The sequence below is a fragment of the Nannobrachium achirus genome, assembly GCF_963921795.1.
Source record: "Nannobrachium achirus genome assembly, chromosome: 19".
In the NCBI taxonomy this organism is placed as follows: Eukaryota; Metazoa; Chordata; class Actinopteri; order Myctophiformes; family Myctophidae; genus Nannobrachium; species Nannobrachium achirus.
The window spans coordinates 24,762,256-24,787,805 of record NC_137826.1 but is presented as its reverse complement, the minus strand read 5'-3'; the positions used below and the strand labels follow the sequence as shown (position 1 = coordinate 24,787,805).

Sequence of the window (25,550 nt, the reverse complement as noted above, 5' to 3'; positions counted from 1 at the left end):
TTTGTCCAACAACAACTCTAGGACAGAGAAGTGGAAATGTTAATCATTTAATTGTGTGGCTTACTTTATAGTAGGCTAGCCAATAGCCATAATATAAATATGTCCAATGACTGTAGCTCATTATGTCCATTTGACGTGTATGTACCTGTAGTATGACGGTGTGTGCTGTGTGTGTGTGTGTGTGTGTGTGTGTGTGTGTGTGTGTGTGTGTGTGTGTGTGTGTGTGTGTGTGTGTGTGTGTGTGTGCGTGCATTATATGACTGGCCTGGGAGTGTACGTGACAGTGCGCGGTGGGAGGGGTTTGGTGGAGTCACTTGGTACTTCTAATTAGCAGTCTATCAGTAGAAGAACTCAGTGGAGCAATCTCACCAAGCGCGCAAGACGTTAGCCTGGGCCCTGCAGTGCGCCTGTGCCAAGCGCGCCAAGACGAAGAGAAACCCAGCGCTTTCTGATCATGTAACACGTGAATTAGACTTTAAAAGCAACTCGAATTCTCAGTGTGTTAACGCGTTAGTAAACTGGCAAAAGAAACCTGCTGTTGGTGAGGAGGACACTAAAGAATAGCCTAGAACAACTCTCCCAGACAAGTCCACACACTCTCGGCGCGTCCCTCTTTACGCAGCAGGTGGAGAGCTTGGACCCTGACAGGCCGGCTGGTGTGACAGTGTGTGCGTGTAGGACAACAACACAGCAGTCACAGAGAGGACTTAAAAGCCTGCGTAACCATGATGTCCTACATAAAGCAACCCCATTACACCATGAACGGGTTAAATCTGAACGGCCCGGGGATGGATCTGCTCCACACGACTATTGCATATCCATGTGAGTATATAGTCTATTTATTATATTTACGTTTAGATTGGCTACTAAGTTTTAAGCGTTTGTCGCGTGTCATCATTACAAAAAAGAAAAATGAAAAAAGTAGATATCCATAAAATTATACAAAGCCTCGTGCGTAACGGTTGTAGCCTAAAAGTGAATTTAAGTAAAGTTGAGATAATTGACAGAATAATATTGTGTGGCTGTATAGGCAAATAATTCAGAATGTAAGGATCGTCGTCATATTATTCACTGATAATAACATTTTACAGTTAATTTGTGAATGCCCTTTCAATTTCTGTTTTAGGCTACTAATTTAGTTTTTTTCAATAGATTATTGGTAAAGTTAGCATTTATAAACGGCTACATTGAAACTCAAGATTTCTGATAGCAATATTCGTATGGATTTTCTTGCATACAAATAAAAGGTGCAATGAAGTCAACTGCTTCAGTGCACATATTTTTCTCTTTCACCAGTCCAGATCTATTACTGTAGCAGTCTTAGTGGTTCTCAAACCGTTCATGCCATTGAAGCTAAAATAGAAAAAGACAAAGACAGAAAAAGAGAAAGAGAAATTAAACTACTTGTGGCTTTTGTGGGGATTCATTGGACCAAAATGACAACAGCTCTTGGCATAGAAATATAATGGGCCAACTTGTCAAATTAATTGTAAAGAACCTGTAGTCACCTATTGGCATTATTGACATAATATGTTATATTAACATAACTATGTTACATAATGAAATAATATTAGTCAGATGTGGTTATGAACAACATCCCAATAACATAACTGTGAGTTTGGAATCTTACAACAGGCTTACTTTTGATAGCTGCACTATATATTATATATATTCAGGTATATTTTCCAAACCAATTTCTTTAATTCTTTCTATTTTGCAGCCACTCCCAGGAAGCAGCGTAGAGAACGCACCACCTTCACCCGTACACAGCTGGACATCCTGGAGGCCCTGTTCTCCAAGACCCGATACCCAGACATCTTCATGAGGGAGGAGGTGGCCCTCAAGATCAACCTGCCTGAGTCACGTGTCCAGGTACTGAAGTAATGCCAACCAACATGTCTGACACTCAGTGCATGGAGAAATAATTCTGTGAATTCTGTGAATTATTTGTGGGTTGCGTGTATGAGACTCCCAACACTGTTAAATTAGATTTATGCAAACATTGGACTTATAGATGTTGCAAATGCAATATAATTAATGTTGGTCAAAGTCTGGCCTCTCATTTAGTGTAATGGAATTAATCATCAAGAGTACATCAATTCACATATTAAGGTTTTATATACTATAGGATGTAATGGATCGGTTCAACTATGTGCTTCTTGCAATTTAACCCTGGTAGTGCCAGTCACAAAATACTCCATTCTGCAGATGTTGCTTCAAAATACCATATAAAATCATTTTGAGGACAGGATCTATACAGCCAGGTCCTTTTCAAGTCACTCATTATACATGCTAAATGACTGCATCTGTTTGCCTCTGTCTTCAGGTATGGTTCAAAAACCGCCGTGCCAAGTGCCGTCAGCAGCAGCAACAAAGCACGGGCCAGGCTAAGCCCCGCCCTCCCAAAAAGAAGGCGTCACCAGCCCAGGAACAAAGTGCCCCTGACCCGGTTAACCACCCTGCCGGTTCCTACAGCCCCTCCCCTGCACCGTCAGGCCCCAGCCTCGCTCCTAATTCTAGCAACGCGGCTGTGTCCATCTGGAGCCCGGCCATCTCGCCTCTCCCAGATCCCCTGGCTTCTTCTTCCAACCCCTGCATGCAGAGGCCCTCACCCTATCCCATGAGCTATGGTCAGCCATCAGCCTACAGCCAGGGCTACGCTGGCACCACCTCATACTTCACTGGCCTGGACTGCAGTGCCTACCTGTCCCCCATGCATCAGCTGACAGGCACCGGCGGTCTCAGCCCCATCACAGTGCCATCCATGGGGGGCTCCCTAAGCCAATCCCCAGCCTCGCTGTCCTCCCAAGGCTACGGCACCGCAGCGTCCCTGGGCTTCACCTCGGTGGATTGTCTGGACTACAAGGACCAGCAGGCCTGGAAGCTGGGCTTCACCACTATGGACTGTCTGGATCACAAAGACCAGAACTCCTGGAAATTCCAGGTCCTCTAGAGAGAGAGAGAGAGGGAGGTGGCTGCTGTTTTTTTTTGACATGTTGTGTGAAGAGTTATTTTATCTGAATGTGTAAGATAGGATGAAACAATTTTGCAAGGAGAATCTTTTTTTCTTTTCTTTTTTTTTGTTATTTGTTTTTCTCAGTTTCTCATTTATAAGATTTTGTTTTTCTAAAGGCAGACTCTGTAGAATGTGCATTTTATTTATTAAGTTTAGATAAGGAGGGGGTAATTATCATTGATGCTGCCTGACTGCAGATCTTTTGTGTTCTCTTCTTTTTGCATGTAAGAGAACAAAGCCTTTAATAGATAAATAAATTAATTGTCATAATCACATAATCAATGTGTGAGGGAAACTCCAGTGGATCCAGGCGGCACCTCCACTGGATGGAAAGACAGTTAACCACTTACGTACACCCCAGCATCCGTATTCTGGTAATAACGTGTTGTGCTGTGACGCACTGTGAGCTTGTCGATCGGCTATTTAATGTAGAGTGTAAAGAAAAATACACTAGCATAGAGCCCTGAGAGACTCCGCTCAACCACATGGGGTTTAAGTGGTTAAACTCTCCTTCCTTTTCACTGTATGATTCAACCACATAGAAAGAGTATTCATTTGCATTTATCTGGAGGACTTAAGGCAAATGTATACTTCCTCACATGACCCTTTCGTTCAACAAAGTTGTATCAATAATCATTTTTTTTCAGTTGAAATCTCGTATTTGTCAAACGTTACTCAACGAAATGACTGCAACGAAGTATGAACACAAGCATAATCATAGCATAGGGGAAAGGACAAACACATCACAACAATAGCTCTAGCTTTCCTATAGTCACTCCCTCCTTTTGAGAGAGCCATGGATTAAGTTATTTGAATTGATTTATTATTATTGTATGCTAAACGTAAATATTTCATTGGTTGCTATTAGATTTTTGGATTGTAGGTGTTATCCTTGTGTTATCCCAATAATTTTTGATGGAAACAATTATACCTTTTGCTTAGATGTATGACATTAAAGCTGTCTTGAACATAAAATGTTGTCCATTGATTGACGATCATTAGCGTTCGGTATTTTTAGAATTGTAGTGTGTGCTTACCTGTCAATACTTGTCTAAACATTTAGATGTTAATCTCAGTTTTACTCAGTCAGTGAGTGGTCTCAACAGCAACACAACACTGCTATAATTGACCACGTTGAAGTTTTATGTTTGTCATATGGCGAGCAGGGCTCTCATTGGTCCCTGCTGCTGTTGGTTATTTTAGCTGATCTGATTCTGGGAGTGTCTCAATCCTCTTAGCCTTCCTTCTGCAATGTCCTAAGTGAATTAGTTAGGATTACACTCCTGTCCCTCTGTGTGTGTGTGTGTGTGTGTGTGTGTGTGTGTGTGTGTGTGTGTGTGTGTGTGTGTGTGTGTGTGTGTCTTTCACAGGCAGCGCACATGTTTTCAGTTCCTTCAGGTTTCCTGTATTTATCTTTCTTTGCCTCCCTTTATTATCACTTCCGTTTTAATTCCTTCTTTCAGTATCTTTCCCTCATGTGCCCTCCTTTCAGCTCTACCCCTCTATTACCTCACTGACACTGTCCTGGTACCTGTCTTCACTGTCTGTCCTAGTGGGGTACTGGGGTAATCTGCCCTCACTGTCTTCCTCTTGTTCTTTCGGCTAATTCCCAACAAGGTTGCCAATCGCCACAGCGGATCATCAGTTTCCATCTTGTTCTGGTTTCTGCCCATTCCTCTTGACTGGCAGTTCCATCTCCAGCATCCTTCTCCCATCGTATCCTTTCGGGCCCTCATCTATCCATGTCCAACCATCTCAACCTCATCTTGCTGTGTCTGCACAGTAAAGTCCTACGTGTTAACTCAAACATTGTACACATGTAATCAAATGGTCAATTTGGTTGGGAGTTTTAAAATGTATTAAAACATTTCAGTTTCTAAATGGTGCATTTATATAGCGCCTTTATCCAAGGTGCTTTACAGTGTGCATTACATTCACACACCGATGGCAGAGGAAACCATGATGCAAGGCACCAACCTGCTCATCGGGAGCAATTAGGGGTTTGGGGCTGTATTTTGATTGTATTAAGTACCAGCTCTTGTGCCTTAACTTAAAGGCCTGTCCATACCGTCTCCGACCACCGAACTTTTCATCAGAGCATTCCGACTTTCCAACGTGCAGCTTTCCAAACTCTAATTCGGGCTAATGCTTTTCAGAAGATGCAAGTGACGTCATTTTGTAGTTGAACCGGACCTTTCTGACGAAAGGTTTGGTGATCAGAGACAGCCTTTAAGTTAACTAGTTAAGGCATAAGAGCTTGTACTAAAGAAAATCTAAATAGAGCCCTTAGTGTCTTGCTCAAGGACACTTTGAAATGAACTCTGGGGGAGCCTGGGATCGAACTGGGTTCCCAATCTCTACCTCCTGAGCCTCTGCCGGCCCTTCTTTCGTGAAGTGTCTAAAAACAGGAACTTCCTTGCTTATACAGTTCTCTCAAATTTACCCACATTTTTTCCCAATTGTTTTTGAAACTATCAATTCTATTTCCCTTTATTCACCCTGTACCAACTCCCCCCCCCGCCCATGCACACACTCCCCCTCACATGCACACACGCAAACGCAAACGCACGCACGCACGCACGCACGCAAACACACACACACACACACACAAATACACCTGTTAACCCAACATATTATGTGATGCATGCTTTGCTTTTATAAACCATTTGATCGCTGTCCTGAACCATGTACAGTATACTGATGCTATATTGAACATACAGAGACATCTGAGAAGTAAAAGAGTCATTTCAAAGCAAATTTTTGTTCATTCCACATTGACCTAATCCCACCGTGTACCAGCTTTAATCCTTTGCCCTCCCTTTCTGTGGTGTGATTGGTTAATCCCTGCCTCGTCGTGCCCCGATTGGTTAATCTCTCTGGAAGGGGGTTGCAGTGCTGCTGTAATCTTCCTCTTCGGCACAGAGAGTTGCAGACTGTAATCCCTGGGAGGAGCAGCTGTGCTGGGGGAGGGACAGTGGCCACCAGACCTTGAGGAAGGTGAACACACAAAAACATGGGGTGCAATTCTTCGAGAAGGAAACCTTTAACCCAGTGGTTTTCAACCAGTGGTCTGGGGACCACCAGTGGTCCTTCAGGGGGGGCTCCAGGTTGTCCCCAGCTAAATGTCGAAGAGTTGGAAACCAAATAGATCCTTATAGAACTTTTAACTCTTGAGTGTGTAAAAATTAGGTTCCATTTGGTTTCATGACCTCCAAATGTCATGTTTCAAAAAAGGTACATTTTACAGTATAAAACATTTCAAAAAGCCAATCACCTTCCCAATATGACCCAGGTCAACTTCAACTTTTAGGCTAGTTTTGATTTATTTTTTTAATGCGTGGCTCTGTAAGAGGCAAGCCGCCAATTTTTTGACTGCATCGCCAGATTAATATAGTACTTCTTTTTTGATGACATAGTGTACAGTATGAATGTTTTGTAACACATATTTTTTAAGACATTAACACAGGCTTTTATTTTTACAGCATGGCCCCAAACACAATGAGACCCAGATAGCCCCTTTCGAGCTCAATGTTATCTGACTTGGTTATTTGTTTGCTTGTCTATTACGGTCCTGCCACCATAGGCTTACCTGGCACCAACTGCAAAATATTATGGGTAGTGGCTGTCACACCTGGTACGGGCTCAGACTCAGAGCTGGGTGTGACTACTGTACACACCTGGTGCATCGATTTAAGCACTCAATTATCCTGTAAAGCAACTGATTTACAATCTGTAACTGTACTTGAGTCAGTACAACGTGAGGTATTTTTTACTTTACTGCAGTATTTCCAATTTTCAGTACTTTTACTTCTAATACACAACATCTCAGAGGCAAATATAAATTTCTTAATTCAATACAATATGAAAACTTTAGTTAATTTGCATTATTACATACATACATACATACATTAACCACTTTAGCCTATCTATTTTATACCGTGGCTATTTGTAAATAGCTGATCAAGCTTGTAGATCAGCTATTTTCAAACATTTTAGTACTTGTACTTTTGGTACTTTAAGTATATTCAGATGCCAATACTTCAGTACTTTACTCAAGTAACATTTTGGACACAGGCCTTTAACTTGCAACAGAGAGTTTTTATATTGCGGTATTGCCATTTTCTACTTGAGTACATCTTCCACTCTACCCCACCTGTTATGTACTACACAACAGGTGTCGCACTCGGCCAAGTTTCTAAATGGTAAATGGTGCATTTATATAGCGCCTTTATCCAAGGTGCTTTACAGTGTGCATTACATTCACACACCGATGGCAGAGGAAACCATGATGCAAGGCACCAACCTGCTCATCGGGAGCAATTAGGGGTTTGGGGCTGTATATTAATTGTATTAAGTACCAGCTCTTGTGCCTTAACTTAAAGGCCTGTCCATACTGTTTCCGACCACCGAACTTTTCATCAGAGCATTCCGACTTTCCAACGTGCAGCTTTCCAAACTCTAATTCGGGCTAATGCTTTTCAGAAGATGCAAGTGACGTCATTTTGTAGTTGAACCGGACCTTTCTGACGAAAGGTTTGGTGAACAGAGACAGCCTTTAAGTTAAGGCATAAGAGCTTGTACTAAAGAAAATCTAAATAGAGCCCTTAGTGTCTTGCTCAAGGACACTTTGAAACGAACTCTGGGGGAGCCTGGGATCGAACTGGGTTCCCAAGCTCTACCTCCTGAGCCACTGCCCTTCTTTCGTGAAGTGTCTAAAAACAGGAACTTCCTTGCTTATACAGTTCTCTCAAATTTACCCACATTTTCTCCCGATTGTTTTTGAAACTATCAATTATATTTCCCTTTATTCACCCTGTACCAACTCCCCCCGAACCCCCCCCCCCCATGCACACACTCTCCTCACATGCACAAACGCAAACACGCACGCACGCACGCATGTACTTATGTTATGTACTACACAACAGGTGTCGCACTCGGCCAAGGGTCTATTTAGCTTGATTAGCCAGATGTGACTTCTTAACCCATTCAGGCCTGGGATTATTGAATGCTTTAACCAGTGAAAAATAGCAGATATACAAGCTCACCGCGCGGCACCGAGTGCCGCGCTGCGAGCTTGTAGATCTGCTATTTTTGAAAAGTTGTGAAAATGTGTGCAAATCTTTGAATATGTATTTTCAAAGCGAACGTTTGTAACTCAAATTTTGCTTCTGGGTGGTCCCTGGAACTAAATATTTTTAGATGCGGGTCCGTGGCCAAATAAATATCATTTTGGGGGTCCTTCACATGAAAAGGTTTGAGAACCACTGACATAGCAGTCTCTCAAGAATGACGATGGCTAGCCAGATTGCTGACATAGAAACATAGGTTTTTCAAAAAATCTTAGGATTCAAAAGACACTTATAGAATCGGGTCAAAATTCTAATTTTCACGATAGCAGATCTACAAGCTCGCAGCACGGGCACTCAGTGCCGCGCTGTGAGCTTGTATATCTGCTATTTTTCAATAGTTAAAGCATAAAATAATGATACACAATAATGTGTACCCATTCTAAATGGGAGGGCATGGTCACACTGCACTATTATTGAGGGCGGATTATTGAGGGCGGATTCTGACAATGCATTTCAATGGGAACTGAGCAGTTTTTTCCACCCTCATATCAGTCACCACCCACACCACATTGACCTTTTTCACAATATCATATTCTTTCATTTGTGACCCTCTGACAATTTTAAGTCATGATCCACTGGAAACGCAGCAGTTCACAAAATGAAACAAACATGTTTTTTTAACACCTATTTATTACCACCATAAAATAAGACATTTGGAAAATACAAAGATCAGCTTATTTATACGTCTGAAAAACTTGAGGAATAAGAAAAAATATAAAAGAAAGTAATGAAGTCATATCGTGTATCACAACTTTTGAGACTCGTTCTATGATCAAATCTACACATGAAGCAGGAGTCAGAACCTAAGCATGCAGAGTAGCAACTCTCGTTACGTCAATTCCTACTGTTGTGTCTAATGCCTATCTAAACGAAAGTGATATACCATAGATAGGTTTATAATAATATATGACAGATCCAAAGAAACTGAATAGGAGAGGAGCTGGTAAATCACTGCCCCCATGTGGCTGCCATTGGAACAAGAGCTGTCCAGGAAACTCAGAAGCCCTTCCGATTTTCAAAATAGATGACTGTAAATAATAAGCATTGATCATTATGTTTGTGTTAACTTTTCCCCCTCTTATTTTGACAATTCTTGAAAAGAGACATTCATGTGAATTATATACTTGAAGAAAAAAAAAGAAACAAAAAAACCACCATATCCACAATGATAATATTCTTAAGCAGCCAAGATACTTGTTGAATACAAATGGTTCTGCAGATCAGACTTCACACACGCGACACAAACAGGCCGACAGACTAATGGAGTTCCAAACACACTGCTCCACCGTCGATGTAGCAGAAAGAGTGATCAGAGATGAGTTAATGGACACAGGGGGACACTCTGTAAAGTAGTATTGAAGGGTAGAGGGACGGAGTGGGCGAGAGGGTTGGAGTGTGTTCAGACAGGGCACAGGCCTTGAGGCTAGTTTTAATAGCACCCTGCTGTGGAAGTTGCTGCTCCCCTTAAGCAGACTAGCCCCTGGGCCACACCCCTCCATCTTGTCTGCCAGCAGGTTGCCACGTTTGGTACCGCTCTCTTGTCACATAAAGGACACTCATCCATTTCACCTCTAGACTAGTCCAAGAGAGACCCGTTGCCAAATCTTGTCATCAGAGCTTATGCGTTTAAGCGCAATTCAAACGCGGCAAATGTGTTTGTCTGTGTGTTTGCACGAGTCTGATCAACGAAACCCCATTACATGCATGGTAAAGGTACCCTAAAACATCTTGTGAAGACAAAACTATATTTCTATCTCTTTATAATTAGGGATTAATCTACATTCTACCAAGTAAGCAGGGAGTTGGCTGGGGTAGGTGGGGTACAATGAAGGAAAAAGGGGCTGGGACAAGTAAAGAAAAAAAGTGTACAGAGGTGAAACATGAAAAAGTGAACACAGGGAGGAGTCCAGGCCGCCTAAGCACGTTCGCCACGGATGCGACGTGCCAGCTGGATGTCTTTGGGCATAATGGTGACACGCTTGGCATGGATGGCACACAGGTTGGTGTCCTCAAAGAGACCCACCAAGTATGCCTCGCTAGCCTCCTGTTGAGGGAAAGGAAAGCCATCAACCAGAGAATCGTGTGTGTTCTGATTGACATCTTAAAGGACAACTTTAGTTTTTTCCAACAAGGGTTCATATTTTAGATTGTAAGTAAAGAATATAAAAGATGAGTGTTAAATTGATTTCATTTACTTCTTTCTATTGTTTTAGAGATTCTTATTTCAGTGGTTGGGGGCATGCGTACAAGTGGCTAAAGATGTCATTTTACACAGAATAATCCCATTCCCAAGATACAACGCAACCTTTCATGGTTGGATGTGACTTATGGGGGCTAGAAGTATTACTGTAAATAGCAATAAAGAAACTGCAGGCTTATTGTGTCTAAAAAGACTATTTAGCTACTTGTACGCATGCCATGCCGGGGACTGCCCATAAGTCCGAAGGTTCATTAGTCCGAAGGTTCATTAGTCCGAATTTAGTTAGGGTTACTGAGGTTACGGTAAAAAAACAAAGTTATCCTTTAACCACTTGAACCATGGAATTCCTATTCTGTGGGTAACATTCACCGAAGATTGCAGATCTACAAGCTCTTCTGAGCTTCTGGATCACTGGTTCCCAAGCACTGGGTCAGGACCCCTTTGTGAGTCGGGACATGTTTTTATGGGTCCCTTAATTTTTGTTTCCAACATCTTGTTTTTAATCATTTCAAAACAGTTTCTAAAAACATTCCCAAAAAAGCTAAGATTTTCAGAAGAGAAGTGACCTCGCACTAAGGGCAAACGTCTAATTTCTCTTTTGGGTCACAAGCTAAAATGTTTGGGAACTACTGTTGTTTTTAAAGTTGATTTGAAGTAGGGGGAAGAAACAGTCAACCCCAGTCCTAGTCAACTCAATATTATTTGAGTAAGTGTAGAGGGTTTAAGTGGTTAATGTACATACAGTAGATATATACACACAACCCCACCTGCAGGGCTCCAATGGCAGCACTCTGGAAACGGAGGTCGGTCTTGAAGTCTTGAGCAATCTCCCTCACCAAGCGCTGGAAGGGCAGCTTACGGATCAGCAGCTCAGTGGACTTCTGGTATCGACGGATCTCCCTCAAAGCCACAGTGCCAGGCCTGAAACAACAACCCCAGAGCACCCATACCTAGCTTATTACTGGTGTTTTCATAGAAATCCCAATAATAAATTAGATCAACCATCGTTGCTCATTTATCAAGATTATGTTATTTATTTATTTTTAGACCAAATTGATCAAATGACCAAATGACAAGTTATATGCCATCGATGTGAGCATCGACTCCGGTGGTTTAAAGGATGACTGAGGGTCACGGTGAATCTGATTAAATCAGTGTTTTGTGGAATCCATACTTTACCTGTAACGATGGGGCTTCTTGACACCACCGGTGGAGGGGGCACTCTTACGGGCAGCCTTAGTCGCCAGCTGCTTACGTGGAGCTTTACCTCCAGTGGACTTACGGGCAGTTTGCTTTGTACGAGCCATGACGACAGGGTATCACACCTAGAGACAGAGAAGTAGAATTAAATGAATAATTCTGATATTTCGTTGTAATTGTAGGCTCGTTTTATTTTATTAAACAAAAAATATCATTGCCATGTTGAATTGTTATCCCACCCTACGTTTTAACAGCCGGCAACTCTGGGAGATAAAGATCTCCTGTGAACAGTCCTGACTCCTGACGTCATTACCTTATGTCCTTCATTGGGTAAACAATGCAACACATGAATTTGATTGGCTATCACCGATGATGACGTTCCTCCGCCCACTTTTCCACCATGGCCTCATTGCCTGCTATCGCCGCTCCCTTGCATAATAGTTAATTGTATTTGTAGCGACATTCGGGCAAGCGCCGCCCTCCCTGCCTTCTCATTGGCTGAATGCAAGACTGAGTAAACATTGACACAACACAACATTACTTTTCCAACAAAAGTGACGGAGGCCCGCCGTCTCAGGTGACCTTGAGCCACGCGAGACACCGCCGAGTGAGCAGTAGCGAGCAAGACGCCGTGTCGAGCGTTGCGAAGGTTGCATGAGCCGACTCAGGCCGTTATAGTTGTAAACCAGGGGGCCAGAATAAATAAATAATGTTTGGGGTGAACTGTCACTCAAAGTGCCACTGGCCAATCACAGCTTTTTCACCAAAATTCACCTTAAAAGATTATTGCGACCTTCTTACCATGAGAAACGTCACAGCTTGTCCGCGTCCATGTAGACGTGGACACATTTTTACGGTCTATTGGTTATCCTCTCTGACATCATGCTCTGATGTCACTGTGATGTCAGGGGAACCACTCTACCAGAATGGGTTTGCTGCTCTGACATCACGCACTGGCTTCACTGTGATGTCACACTAACAGAATCCCTTTTATGCCCATATATGGAGATCCCTGATGTCCACATCACTGTGGCGCGACCTCACTGAGGCGTCTTACTAGTATATAAATAAAAACCTGGTGAAACTTTTTCTCCAGTGAATTTAAAGACCTGCTGGAACTGGCATCTGTGTCACTATTTTTAACCACTATAAGCATTATTTTCTATTGAAAAATAGCAGATATACAAGCTCATAACGCAGCATCATGCATGTAGATCTGCTATTTTTGAAAAATAGTTACATTTGTGCAAATCTCTGAATATATATGTGTTGTGTTTTACATTTGTAATTCAAATCTTTGCTTCTGGGGGTCAGCAGCCAAATACATATGAGTTTTTCAAAAACCTGTTTCTAGAAGACATTTGTAGAATCGGCCTCAGGTTTTAATTGGTTAAACAAAATATCATTACAATGTTGAATTATCATCACACCGTGAAACTCTAGTAAAGATGGGACAATAAATCATGGGGGCCACCAGATGAAACTTTTTCTCTAGTGTCTAGAGCCGGAGCCATGCCCAGCCAATGCATAAACTGGGCTACCAACCAGACCAATCACAATCGCGCGCATATCATCGCAAGCAGAGCCGTAGAATGGAAGTCACTCTGATCGCAAGTAACCTCGCCCACCAGGCTTTCTCAGAGAAAAAGCCTGGTGTTCGTTCACAACAGGCCGTTTGGTTTCCGCCTAGAGCGCGGAAACCACTAGAAGAAGCAGCGTCGCTTTGATTTGGTTCCCTCCGTTTGTTTCCCCAATCCCTATTAAAATGTTCGAGTGGCCTAGTGTAGTCTTGCCAGTCGCTAAAAGTTGGACTAAAAGATGCATATACCAAACGAATTTTTCAAAAGCAAAACTACACCGCATCAAGGAGTTTATTAGGTAGGCCCTAAAAGTATGTCCTTGAGCGCAGGGGAATATTTTGGGTTAAAACTGAATCCGGTTTGATCTTTCCGGCAAATTGTAGTCCTTTGAGTACTACAACGTGACGTTTTGGGGTTTCCGCTCCAGACCGGTTACAAGCCTGAAAAGTGAAGTGATCCCAGACTAGATCGCAAGTAAACCAATCCAAAAGACCACGTCGAATGAGAGGACCAATCGTGTTGCAGTCTGCAGGGCCAGAGGGCGGGACCACGCGTCACGGCCCCGCCCCCATAGCGCAGGATTATGGCCGCGGATCAGACGGAGGAGCAATCAAACGAACCCACCAATATACAAGGCAAAGGCGGGACATTAAACTTTCAAACATTTCAACAAAACCGGTTAACGTGTACACGCGCGGACATCAAAAGACACTAGAGGACAAGTGTGTCTGCCAGAAGAGCGACGCAGATGTGTCAGGCGTTGTTAGATTCGAGCAGAGAACCGAGGTCAAAATGAACGTGGAAGTGGAGCGGATGAGTGTCTGCCTCAACACCACACAGTGCAGTGCTAGACGCTGGAAAGCCGTTTTCACGCGGCTGTGGATTTTCCATTTCTACACCGTCGAAATAAAACGGCTATTAAAAAGGAAAAATCAACTTTAGACAGTCAATTATTTGCATAAAATGGTGGCTAATTGCTTCATGCAGACGAATCCATAGGAAAATGCGACTTACCAGGGGTGAATGTAAAGGTTTTTTTTTCGCTAGGAAATAAGTGTTATGGTTGTGTGGCAGTTTCAGTGTTTACTATCTCTCACACAATGGAAGCTGGGCGTCCAGCAGGAAAATGGCTGCCGTGTCAATCATCTGTCTCCCACAATGCAACTGTGTGAGAACATTTTGTAAACACAAGAGGAGACCTTTCCTACACAGTTTAATCAGCACAGTGAACACACACCACGTCATTTAAATGAACACGATGCCTCATATTAACCACTTTAACTCCGGCGTCACTATTTTGGGCCATTTTTCAAGAATAGCCGAATAGGGTTTAATGGTTAAAGGACACAATAAAAGCACATAGGTTTATTAAAGCACATGCAGTTGTTGGCTGATATGCTCATCATTCTTCAGCACTTCCATTATTATCTATTTTTTAATTAGAGTTATAAACTTATACTTGTGCAAAATGCAAATGCCTATGAGTTTATCTTAAGTGGTCTTGCTCAATGGTTGACTTTCAGAGGTGGTGTGAAAAAGTAGCCTTCTGTCTGTTACATCCCTCTGCTCTGCCTGCTGCATGCCCACTTGCCCAGTATAAGCTCCCCCCTCCCAGAGGCATAGTTTCACAACAGAACTCTTGAATTTTTTAAAACTCATTCTGTTTAGTATTCTTAGATCATGACAGTTTATTACAAATAATAACCTTGAGCAAAACCACAAATCCCCCCCACACACATAAATTATATAGCATTAGCACTGAGTCTGACTTGAACTTGAAGAACTTGATGGACCATCTAAAAAATCATGTATGAATTAACTGGTTTAGACTTGTTTTGCTTTCATCATTTCTTAATCAGTATGTCATGTACCTCACATGTGTGGTGTCTAATTACATTTGACACAATAATAATAATAATAAATATTATGTCCCTTGTTTTTCATATTATAGATGTTTATTTCCATTGTTATGCTGAGACAGCAATATGCATATCTAATAGAATGTCATTATTTTTGAAGCGGTGACTAGCCGCTTCCAATGTATGGTCATGTCTGTCCCCTTGTCCTCACTCACTCACTCACTCACTCACCAGTATGAACAGGATCTGCGCATGCGCTCGCGAGAGAGAGAGAGCCAGACAGAGCAAGCGATGCTGATTTCTAAACCGAAAGTGAAACTTACAAACTGCACGGAGAAAACAGAGAGAGAGAGAGAGCACGTAAAAAAAAAAAAAAAACACACACAAACACACCAGTAAAAACGGGACTCATAAAATGTCCCTGGGACCCATCTGAATCAAAAACATAGATCTGGAACTGCTCTAATTCACTGCTTCAGTTCGAACCGAGGTTTGATTTTTTAAATAAGGACTTATGATGACCTGACTATTTAGGCGGCATATTTTAAGTTTACTTTGGACAAGACATGGATTTGTTTTCTACCTGTGTGGTGGAAGGCATCCTCTGGTGATGAAACAATCTTCTCTGCTCTGTCACCCATCAAATTCATAATACAAGTGTCCCTGAGGTTTGGTTCTCCAGGTCAGGTGACATGGATCATAGAAGATGCCTCTGTGTCTTTCTTGGCAATGAGTTCCTGCATCGCATGTGTGATGAACAAAAGGTTGCTGAGAGGCCAACCTGACAGCAGTCACAAAAGGGAAACGACAAGCAAGAACTCTTATTTTAAGGGGAAATAAATACTGCAAACTGATAGATAAATCACTTGCATCCCCTTTAATAATGGTTTAATGGCACTAGTAGACTCTTCATGTTACGTACTGAATGTTTTGACCGTATTTTCAAACCCCCAAACCAGGACCCTTTAAATTAACTGCATGTTCATGCACTTAAGCATATGCACCATAGCTGTGTTCATCAGGATGGTACTATTATTTAAGAGCACACATGGTGACCACCATTCAACACCATGGATGGTGGCCAAGGTAGTGAGTGGGGCCGAATGTGATGAATGTAGCTAAAAAAAAAAGTTTTCAGGCTTATATTAATTAAGGTGAAAACCAGGACAATTTGATAGTGAATGTTTAAAATATTATTTGTTGGACATAAAGCCTGAAACCGATTCAATCCCAGACAAACCTTGTCAATGTATTATTTATAAGTAATGAGACGATGCTTCAATTTGTGTTGAGCTAAAATGCCACTATTTGTATGTAAGTATAAGGGAAGCATTTAGCAGCTGGTGAAGACAAAAAGGGTGCTAAAACATAAAATAACATAAATATTATGTAAATACATAGTTTGTATGCAAAACAACGTTTATTGAACTGTAAAATCGTTCATGCTCATGCACGCATTGTCAGTGGTTAAGTGCAGAGCTATACATATTGGTTACATTACAAAATATTGTACTGTATTGGCTCTGATTTGCAACTGCAAGAAATAAGTGTGTGATTTGTTTCTCAAGTTGAGTTTGAATAAGATTGGAAAAGAAGATTCACACCACCTCATCCATGAAAAACTGAACCCATTACCAACATAAATATAGATGTAGTTAAAAAATAGCTCTGGATTATAATTTATATTACCAAAGCAAACTCTGTAGATGCCGTCTTTTGCCAAGCCTTTGCTGAATGTCATGCCACTCATCATCCTTGCAGAGTAACACACATATCACAATATGGAACAGCGGAGTATCTGTATCCAAATAACCCTGGTGGAAGCTGGAACAATCTTGTGGCACTTGAGTAAATGCAATGGATCATTTATTGAGAAACTAAAAGCCAGACCAACTTAATGTAGAAGTGATCCATTGTAAACATCGCCTAACTGGACAAATTCCTCCTTTTGCTCTGAACAACAAAGCCTTTATATTTACAGCATGAGGAATGTTTTTCTACCGTTAAAAACAACAATGATCCCCCCACCCCCCAAAAAAGGTATAGAGGTAACGTAAAAGTTCTTCTGCTGTGATATATAGGCCTATGGGTGTTGCAGTAGTCAATTTACCACAGGCAGTGCATCAGTAACACGTATATAGACAAAGATGTACAGTATAGCTATTACTTAGGAATTTTATTTTAACTATTCTTAAAAATAACCAGTTGCAGTCTAGTGTTTTCACATTCAAGCACGACTCCTTATTTCAACATCCATGAAAATGCCAGGCCTATTAAGGCAATATGAAAACCTGCCAGATATAGAAGATATATGTGAAGCAGAATACATTTTCTTTTTAGACAATGCAATGCATTGTTGTCAGGATGCTCAACCTCCCTGGCATGTGCAATAGTGGAAGAATGCATGATTGCACAACTTGTCTGAAAATACCTTCCACCAAATGTTCACAGAGTAATCTTTTCCCATATTGATGACAGATCCTATTACAATATAGAAAACTGAAACACCTTGGCTTGGTAACACTACTTGAATAGCTGACTGATTCCATGAATGAGGAATTATATTGCATCGTAATTGTATTATAAGCATACTGTAAGTGTATTATAAGCGTAATAATTGCATTAAGACTATATAACTAAAACATATAAACCATCATGAGCCCAGTAAGAAGATATATGTACAACATTGCTCAATATCTTTCTTTTTTACAAGCCATCGATACCAAACACAATGCACTTACAGATGATGGCGAGTTAGAACATTTTGAAAATGATGTGACAAATGGGTGTTATCAGGAACCTCTTAATATCTCCATATTGTAACTTTTAGTTTTCTTTTAAATTAATTCCCTACTTGATCTTTCTACAGCCTCACACAACAGTCTCAAAAGTAGCAGATATAGATATAGAGTAGCAGATATATAGGCTGTAGCCTCGTACCCGCCCTCTTCCAGAAACCATTTCATTACTGCTATTTTTGAATTTGAATACTGAAAAGTAACAGTTTTAGATTTCCACCCAACAGAGACGGTATATAGTGCAGCAAATATTATTGTATGCAATCATTTGTACATGACCTCATTAATGTCATAAATGTAATGGCAACAATTATTCAACTGATTAATCTTAATTACACTAGTATTGAGTGATTATGTATTTCTGTGATGTATCATGAATCCCTTAATATTTGTTATATTACTTTAAATAATGAGTTCATAAATTAGGTATGTAGGTAAGTATTGTGCTTTTGGTTTAATTTAGATGGCATACATGTCTTAGGAAGAATATAAATATATTAGGCATTGGGATAAATATGTCATATAACAGCTCATACAAGACTCGTAATGTATTATGAAGCTTATAATATGCGTACTATGAGCTTATAGTACTTCTGCCTTAGAATGGACAACTATTCAAGTGTTACCAAAGGTTCTACTTTCAGTCCAATAATCATCTCAAGAGTGATGTTTGATCAAAGGTTCATAGTGTTTATGCAATGAGATGGTAGACTGGCAGTACCTTTCTCTTTTAGTGGAAAAAGTACCACTTTTTCATTTTGAAACCCAAAAATAGAACAACGGTGGCAACATGTGCTTAACTCCAATGACATTTTCAGCTAACTTTATTCATTTATTCCAGTTCACATTAGTTCTTTGAAATAGCTGGAAACCCCTCACAAAAAAAGGTATAACAGGCATTTGTTCGTCCCCTCTTCAACTCACATACTGAATATTTGAATGAGTCCAGACTGCCATATTGTTTGGTCCCTCTTACAATGAAGAACAAACAAGTACCAAAACATCCCATTAGATTTCAATTAAATTTGTTTATAGCAAAGTTACATAAAAATGGCACAGTCACAGAGTAAATAAGATATTAATAACCCCACTATATTAATTTAAAGTAACCCATTGCAGTTATTTGACTAACATCCCAATCTTGAGTCTCAACCCAAACTGCCAGATGCTTGAAGATAAGGTGGACACACTGCACGGCGTGGCTGTGTATGTAAAGCCTGATTTATGCGGAAAATAGCCGATCTACAAGCTGACAACGCACCATGATGCATTGTGAGCATGTAGATTGGTTATTTCTGGTGCGCGATATGGCGCGCAACCAACTATAATCAGGTATAACAATAGACAGGGAGGCCATGATGACTTACATACATTACCTCCTTTTCCTTCAATGACTTGTGCTGTAACATCCACAATGTACACAATGGATATCAAAGTACACAGAACTGTTCTGTAAGTGATAAAGAGAACATGCATTTCTAAAATGCAAACCTTAATCCCCATTAATGCTCATACCCTGCTCCGCTCCTAAAAAAACAAAAAAAAAATCCATTCTTACTAATGATTCTATTCATATACATACATTATATTTTACATTTTTGCCGTCCTGGTTTAATGTACCTCATGTCTTTAATATCATATACCTTTATGACTCAGTACCATCTCAATCATTCAGAACAACAACTATCTCCCAGACAATAATCTCTGGTACATTCAGTACTTTCTGTATAAAGTCTCTTAAGATTTTCTTTACAATTCATTAAAAATACATAGGAACAAAAATAATGGTCTTACAACAGTCCACTGTCCAGCAGAGGCTGCGTGTTAGCTCAGCGAAGTCTATTATTTGCTTTCTTTAACGTAGCTAAAGATAAACTGACCACTCTCTTCATTCTGTACGTATTTGTGTCTCTGACCTCTGAAGGGCCAGGTCAGTCTGAATAAAGGCGCCCTGTCCCAAGGCTGTGGAGTAGGCTCTGTTGTTGTGGGCCACTGTAAAACCAGGGTTGGGGAACGAGCCAGAGCTTCCACGTTTTTGAACTGGGGCCTGTGGCTGAGGTACTGGGTGAAAGTCATCCAGGTTATCATAGTGGGACGGCACCACGTTGGTGCCATGTGACTGGTAGGAGTAGTCTCTCTCCAGGTCGGGGTTGGCCTGGTTATAGTGCTGCTGCAGTCGGACACTGTGTGATCTCTCAGGCTTTGAACGGGCGGCTGGCTCCCTAGGAGCTGGTGCCTGTTCATCTGTGCTGTGGTAGCCACTGGATGTCTTAACCTTGTTCTGGTGGTGCTCATGATCAGGGCATTCGTACCGTGTTTGGAAGTTCCTTTTATTGGGGTACTCTTGCTGCCAGTGCTTGGAGCTGCCACCTACTCCACCACTGAGCTTGTCGTCTACAGGCTCGTATTTGGTCTCGTGCCGGCCGCTCTCCTGCTGATAGGAAAGGTTGGAGTGTGAGGACTGGCATTTCTTGGAGCTTTGCTTGGCTGGTCCATCCAATTTGTCGCCCCCTGTATTGACCTGACTGTGCTTGTCAGTATCCATATACAGGAGGACGTCAGGATCCGCCACCAAGTGTCTAGCATGGTACCTCCCGTCTTTGTTCTCGGCTGCAATCAGTAGAGCTTTGCCAGGGTCAGACTTACTGCGCAGGTGCAGAGTTTCATACCCCGATATATCTGCAGGCGTGAACAAGCCCACATTGTCGTACTGCGATAGGACTGGACCCTTAATCTTCTGCCTAGCCCTGCTCTCCCTGCGGATGGAGTGCATGCGAAGTCTCTCTGATTCCTCTGGGTCCCAAGAAAGGTAAACAGGAGCTCCCTTGGACCCATGACCGGGGGGCATGTCCCTGCTTATAAAACTGTGCTCCTTCCCAGGTAGGAGGACATGGCGAGAAAGGTAGTGGTACCCACTTGCCTTGCCTGCTGGTCGGCTTGCGTTGGATCCAGAATCTCTGCCATGGGAATGAAAGTGCCGGACACGTATGGTCCCATAAGGGTCCACATCATAGTAGGGTGCTTCTAGAGGGCTGCCACCCGAGTAGGGACTGTAGCGGTACTGGACACGTCCATTTTCAAAGAAAGGCTGCAGTTGGGTGACATGATAGTCGTTTTGTGAAGACTGTTGGGGCGGCTGTTGGTAGGCTTTGCACTGATACATGGGCCTGTGGTAGAAGAACATGTCATCTTCGGGGGGCACCTCCGTCCGCTGGATGGGTACCGTACGTATAGTAGGAGGAACATGGAATGAGTGCACCCTGCGGATGGTGGGATATCCATGGACTCTACTATCCACAGTGGCATAACCCTGACCTTGGTGCCCTAGCCCAGGGGAAATGTACGCTCCCCTGCTCCTGGACTTCATGGAGTGGTGGTAGGACCTGGGGCCCAAAGTGCAGTAGCGGTTGTCAGTACGGGCGCTGTAGGGTATCTGAGGCTCAGACTTTGACACATAGGAGAGGTGCGGGGGGACACTGTCTGGCCGGTAGTGGTGTGGCACAGACTGTGGACCCCGCTGGTGGTAGTAGGCAACGCCTGGGGGCTCTAGTAAAACCGCATCTCCTTTAGAGTGGTACAGATAGGCTGGCTGCTGGGCAGAGGATTTACGTGGGGAAGGAGGACGGTGAGGCAGAGCATCCGCAGGCGTAGAGGCATCAGCCAGGATATGGAACGAGGCCTCGGTCTGGCTGAGTGCTGCTGTGGCCAGTTTGCTTTCGATGGAGCGGACGGGAGGGGTCGGAGGCGTGGGTCCATACGAGTCGCTGTGTTTGACATGCTCTGTGCAGGGCTGTACTGGCTTAATGGCCTCCCAGGGCTTCTCAATGGGCTCTGCTGAAGTAGGGGCCACTCTAGCACTAGCCTTTGCGTGCGACTGAGGTTGTGTTGAGGACTGGGCTTGCGGCTGAGGGTGGGGCTGTGTGTAAGGCTGCGATTGTGAACGGGGCTCTGTTTGAGGGTTAGTCTGTATTCGAGGATCAGTGGGAATTTGAGGTTGAGGCTGTGGTTGAGGTTGTGGCAGTGAAAGAGCTTGCTTTTTAGCTTTTTGAGCTGCTTGCTGCTGCTGCTCCGACGGTTTTGGAAGGGTTGGGGGTGGTACAGTCTCCTCTGTCTTGACCTGGAAATTAAACAGCATATTGTTATTTAACCATTATTTCAGATTAACTTGATCATATTTCTTTATAGAGCAGTTATATCTTGCTGTCCTAATGTCCTTTTTGTATTTGTAATGATACTATATTGATACGTTTTTTTTGCAGTTTGGCAGCTATGGTTTCACACACCCACAAGTGTCACATCCCCCTCTCTGAGGGAAGATCCTCGTTCCCATATTTTCCCCCTAAACCAACGTATTCATTTATTTATCCATATCTCAAGAAACATAAATCCTCCTTATTTCTTGTCTTTTTTTCTTACAGTATATTGTCACTTCTCCATTATACTCACTTTTAGGATCACAGGGACATGGTTTAACTTCTACGGTGCCATATTATATAGTGGGACCTCTTATATTGCCGGTTCGCCAACAAAGGGTTAAAAAAATAGTGTGCACGCTGGTGCACACATTCGTGCACAGATCATGCACTATGCATGTGCATGCTTTTCACAGCTTTCAAACAAAAAAATCCGCTTGGAAATCCGTTCAGGCATTCAGGAGAAGGCAGCCCTTATGTTTTCTTCAAATGTAAACAAACATGGCTGCCATGTTTGAAAGATGGGGTTGGTATGGGGGTTAAACATGCAATTTCGCGATCGCGATCATGGCTAGTACACTGTTGGAGGTCCAATTTTTTTTTTTCAAAAATAAATAAATAAATAAATATATATATATTTTTTTTTCAGAAGACGTCTGGCAGGGAGGTCCATAGTTAACTCAGTCGGTGCCATATTTAAAGTGGGATGACCTCTTATATTGCCGGTTCGCCAACAAAGGGTTAAAAAAATAGTGTGCACGCTGGTGCACACATTCGTGCACAGATCATGCACTATGCATGTGCATGCTTTTCACAGCTTTCAAACAAAAAAATCCGCTTGGAAATCCGTTCAGGCATTCAGGAGAAAGGAGCCCTTATGTTTTCTTCAAATGTAAACAAACATGGCTGCCATGTTTGAAAGATGGGGTTGGTATGGGGGTTAAACATGCAATTTCGCGATCGCGATCATGCCTAGTACACTGTTGGAGGTCCAAAAAATTTTTTCTCAAAAAAAACATTTTTTTTTTTTTATTATTTAAAAAAAAAAGACGTTCAGAAGACGTCTGGCAGGGAGGTCCATAGTGAAAAAGACGTTTTAAAGACGTTTTTATCATAGAAACGTCTTTTTTGGCAGGGTATGAGTTAAAAAGACGTTTTTATTATAGAAAACGTCTTTTTTGGCAGGGTATGAGTTAAGAGCACTATGCCTCTGAACGTGACTTCTTAGTATTGCTTGTAATGTTGCTTTATTTGCAAGTGAAACGTATTCTATTGTTGTACTTTTTTAGTCGCTCTTGATAAGATATATCAACTAAATGTAAATATCTGTATAAGAAAAGTAATCATTAAATAGAACTCACTTCGATTCATGTTCTATGTACCAGCATTAAAGTGAATAAAACCACATAATCACACCTAATACTTTAGTCAGGTTCATTTCCTCATTATCCTAAACAGGTTGTGACGCTCACCTCAGCAACGGGTTGTGGTGAGCCTCCTGTCCCTTTGCAGCTGCTGCTGCACATATTAACCAGAGCAGGACTGGACTTGCTAGTAGAGAGAGCTACTTGACCCATGGCAGGCTGCTGGCTTTCTGCTCTCCTCTGGGTTAGAGCAACCAGGCTGGGAGATCTGGAGCGGGCAGCGCTCTGGTAAAGAGGAGTGCTTGGTGACGTGATACGGTCCTGTCTACTTCGAGGAGGGGTGGATGGGGACTTGGCACTGCTTGAACATTTGCTGCTGAGGCTGGTCGACTCTGGTGGCGGTTGCTCCAACAGAGGACTGGATTGCGGCGGGGGAGCGGCCGAAACGGGGGCTGGGGTCGCAGTGTTTTCCATTGGGGAGTTTCCCTCCCCAGCGACCTCCTGAATGTGTACCTGTAGCTGCAGCACCGGAGGATAGGGTGAGTCCACAGTGTCTGAGGGCTCCTGCGGCTGAACGGGGGACACTGGGGTGGGGGGCTCAGAGGATCTCCTCTGGGTCTGAACAGAGGCCTGCTGGGCAGACTCTGCTAAGGCCAAGGCCAGCATGCGGGCAGCATTCTTAGGAGGGGGAGGGGGCGGGGCAGATAGGAGAGGGCCGGAGCTGAGATCCTTTGAAGAGTCCAGAGCTACGGCTCCTGGGAAGGGCGACAAAGACAAGGGAACTGCATTTGAAGAACGATTGGGTGAGAAAGAGCACGTGGTGCATAACAAGAAAAGACAGTAGGTAGGTAGGCAGGCAGGCAGGCATGCAGATCTCAAGGGAAAAGTTAGGAATGGCGGCTGGGCATCACGTGATAAGATTTATTTGAGCTGAAATCCATGCAAGTTGTTAAAGGCATGAACCTGGGACAATAAACCTAGAAAAAAGCAGGCATTCATTTTAATGGCATTATTCAAGCGAAAGAACTGTTACGATATTATAGGTAGTATGACAAAATCAACACAAGAGAGAAACGTGAAAAGTTTGAATATTTCTGCGATGACATTGCTCCACCTTACCTCTGTGTTCTTGACTGCCAGTGGGTGCTCGCTGTGCACTCTCCTCCTCTGACGTTGACTCTCGGCTCTCTGCGTTGTCGAGGGCGGCGAGCTTGCAGTGCAGTTCCATCTGGAATGCTTCACACAGAGATGGCTCGCTGAGCCTCGAGGGGAGAGAGTCCCTGTGTCCTGAGGGAGGGGACGAAGGCTTGGGAAGGACACCCTTTACCGCTGAATTCTTGTCAGGTACCTCTGTGGTAAACAGCTCTAAGATATTCAGCGGCGCTAAACTGGCCGACTTTAAGCACTTGATAGGCGACACGGCCTGCGTGGGCTTATCCGTGTACGAGTAGGAGGTGGTTAGCTTCTTGTTTCCGACCTTCTCCCCCATGGTCGTGCAGCCCAGATCAGGAGGCAGTAACGGGGCGGTTATGTTGCCCGGGAAGCAGGGGGAGATGGGCTCGGAGCAATTTGCTTTGCCAGTAACACTACCAGAGCCCCTCTTCAGGCTGGGGCCCTCGGCCCCAGCTGGAGAGTCGTCCACGGGGAAGGCGTAGGAGTTGTCGGGGAGGCTGCACTGGAAAGACATGGGGTCAAAGTCGAGTGAGGCCATGCCGATGTCTGGGGGGCTGAGGTCTACGTCCTCGCCGGCCGAACGGGGCGGGGAGATGAGGGCGGGTACGCAGATGGGTCCGTTGTCTCCGTCGCTGTCCTCCGTGGCGTCCAGGTTGTCGTAGGAATTGCAGTGCTGCCGGCTGTCCAGCAGCTCGCCATTGAAGGAAGCTGACAGGGCATCACTGCTGGAGCGTGGCCGCCGCGGGCGGTACACCTTTGACTCTCCTACACATAGAGAAGACACATCAGCTTAAAATGTACAACAACCAGGGTTGTGGACCATGTTTTCTTTCTTATAAGTCTATATAAGCTGTTTAAGAGTACCGTAATCTCATAACTATGTTCCAAAGAAGCCATTTGTGCTTATGATGTACAAAAATAAGTTGAGAGAAGCATAAACATTACCTTCAACGTTATGCAGGGAGGTCAGCGATTCTTCACTCTTGGCTGATCTTAATGTTGCTGTGTCTCCTCTCCCACCTGAAACGACCACGACAA

The 25,550-nt window shown here is 43.1% G+C and overlaps 3 protein-coding genes across 7 annotated transcripts in view; 1 reads left to right on the top strand and 2 right to left on the bottom strand.

The window, feature by feature from the left end:
* Positions 1 to 725: 725 nt before the first annotated feature.
* LOC308305131 (homeobox protein otx5-like) lies at positions 726 to 2,953 on the top strand (the record flags this gene model as incomplete). 2 transcript variants are annotated; one of them, XM_080749822.1, is made up of 3 exons in its annotated part: positions 726 to 822; positions 1,721 to 1,872; positions 2,327 to 2,953. In XM_080749822.1, the coding sequence occupies 3 exons, from the start codon at positions 726 to 728 to the stop codon at positions 2,951 to 2,953; spliced, it is 876 nt and encodes a 291-aa protein (XP_080605948.1). The 2 variants fall into 2 exon arrangements, with proteins under 2 accessions (XP_080605948.1, XP_080605947.1); XM_080749821.1 differs by having other exon boundaries at positions 726 to 826; positions 1,677 to 1,872.
* A 5,822-nt stretch (positions 2,954 to 8,775) lies between these two features.
* On the bottom strand, positions 8,776 to 14,261 carry h3f3c (H3 histone, family 3C). The gene is made up of 4 exons (XM_080748858.1): positions 14,140 to 14,261; positions 11,525 to 11,670; positions 11,113 to 11,266; positions 8,776 to 10,189 (listed from the first exon to the last, which is right to left on the bottom strand). The coding sequence occupies exons 2-4, from the start codon at positions 11,650 to 11,652 to the stop codon at positions 10,061 to 10,063; spliced, it is 411 nt and encodes a 136-aa protein (XP_080604984.1). The 5' UTR covers positions 11,653 to 11,670; positions 14,140 to 14,261; the 3' UTR covers positions 8,776 to 10,060.
* A 2,811-nt stretch (positions 14,262 to 17,072) lies between these two features.
* arhgap32b (Rho GTPase activating protein 32b) overlaps positions 17,073 to 25,550 on the bottom strand; it is a 108,662-nt gene continuing 100,184 nt past the window's right edge. For all 4 annotated transcript variants that reach the window (XM_080749156.1, XM_080749157.1, XM_080749158.1 and 1 more), the window contains 4 exons: positions 25,458 to 25,532; positions 24,459 to 25,277; positions 23,448 to 24,094; positions 17,073 to 21,899 (listed from right to left, as the gene is read on the bottom strand). In XM_080749156.1, coding sequence (XP_080605282.1) covers positions 19,671 to 21,899; positions 23,448 to 24,094; positions 24,459 to 25,277; positions 25,458 to 25,532 — 3,770 coding nt within the window. In that variant the 3' untranslated portion in view covers positions 17,073 to 19,670. The remainder of the gene's footprint in view (positions 21,900 to 23,447; positions 24,095 to 24,458; positions 25,278 to 25,457; positions 25,533 to 25,550) is intronic.

What these genes read in the sequence shown, in the direction of transcription:
- h3f3c (XM_080748858.1), bottom strand. Translation starts at nt 11,652, where the DNA reads ATGGCTCGTACAAAGCAAACTGCCCGTAAGTCCACTGGAGGTAAAGCT. An exon ending in AAGAAGCCCCATCGTTACAG is followed by an intron (nt 11,267 to 11,524) that starts GTAAAGTATGGA and finishes TTGTTGTTTCAG; the next exon opens with GCCTGGCACTGTGGCTTTGA. An exon ending in CTGCCATTGGAGCCCTGCAG is followed by an intron (nt 10,190 to 11,112) that starts GTGGGGTTGTGT and finishes TTCCCTCAACAG; the next exon opens with GAGGCTAGCGAGGCATACTT.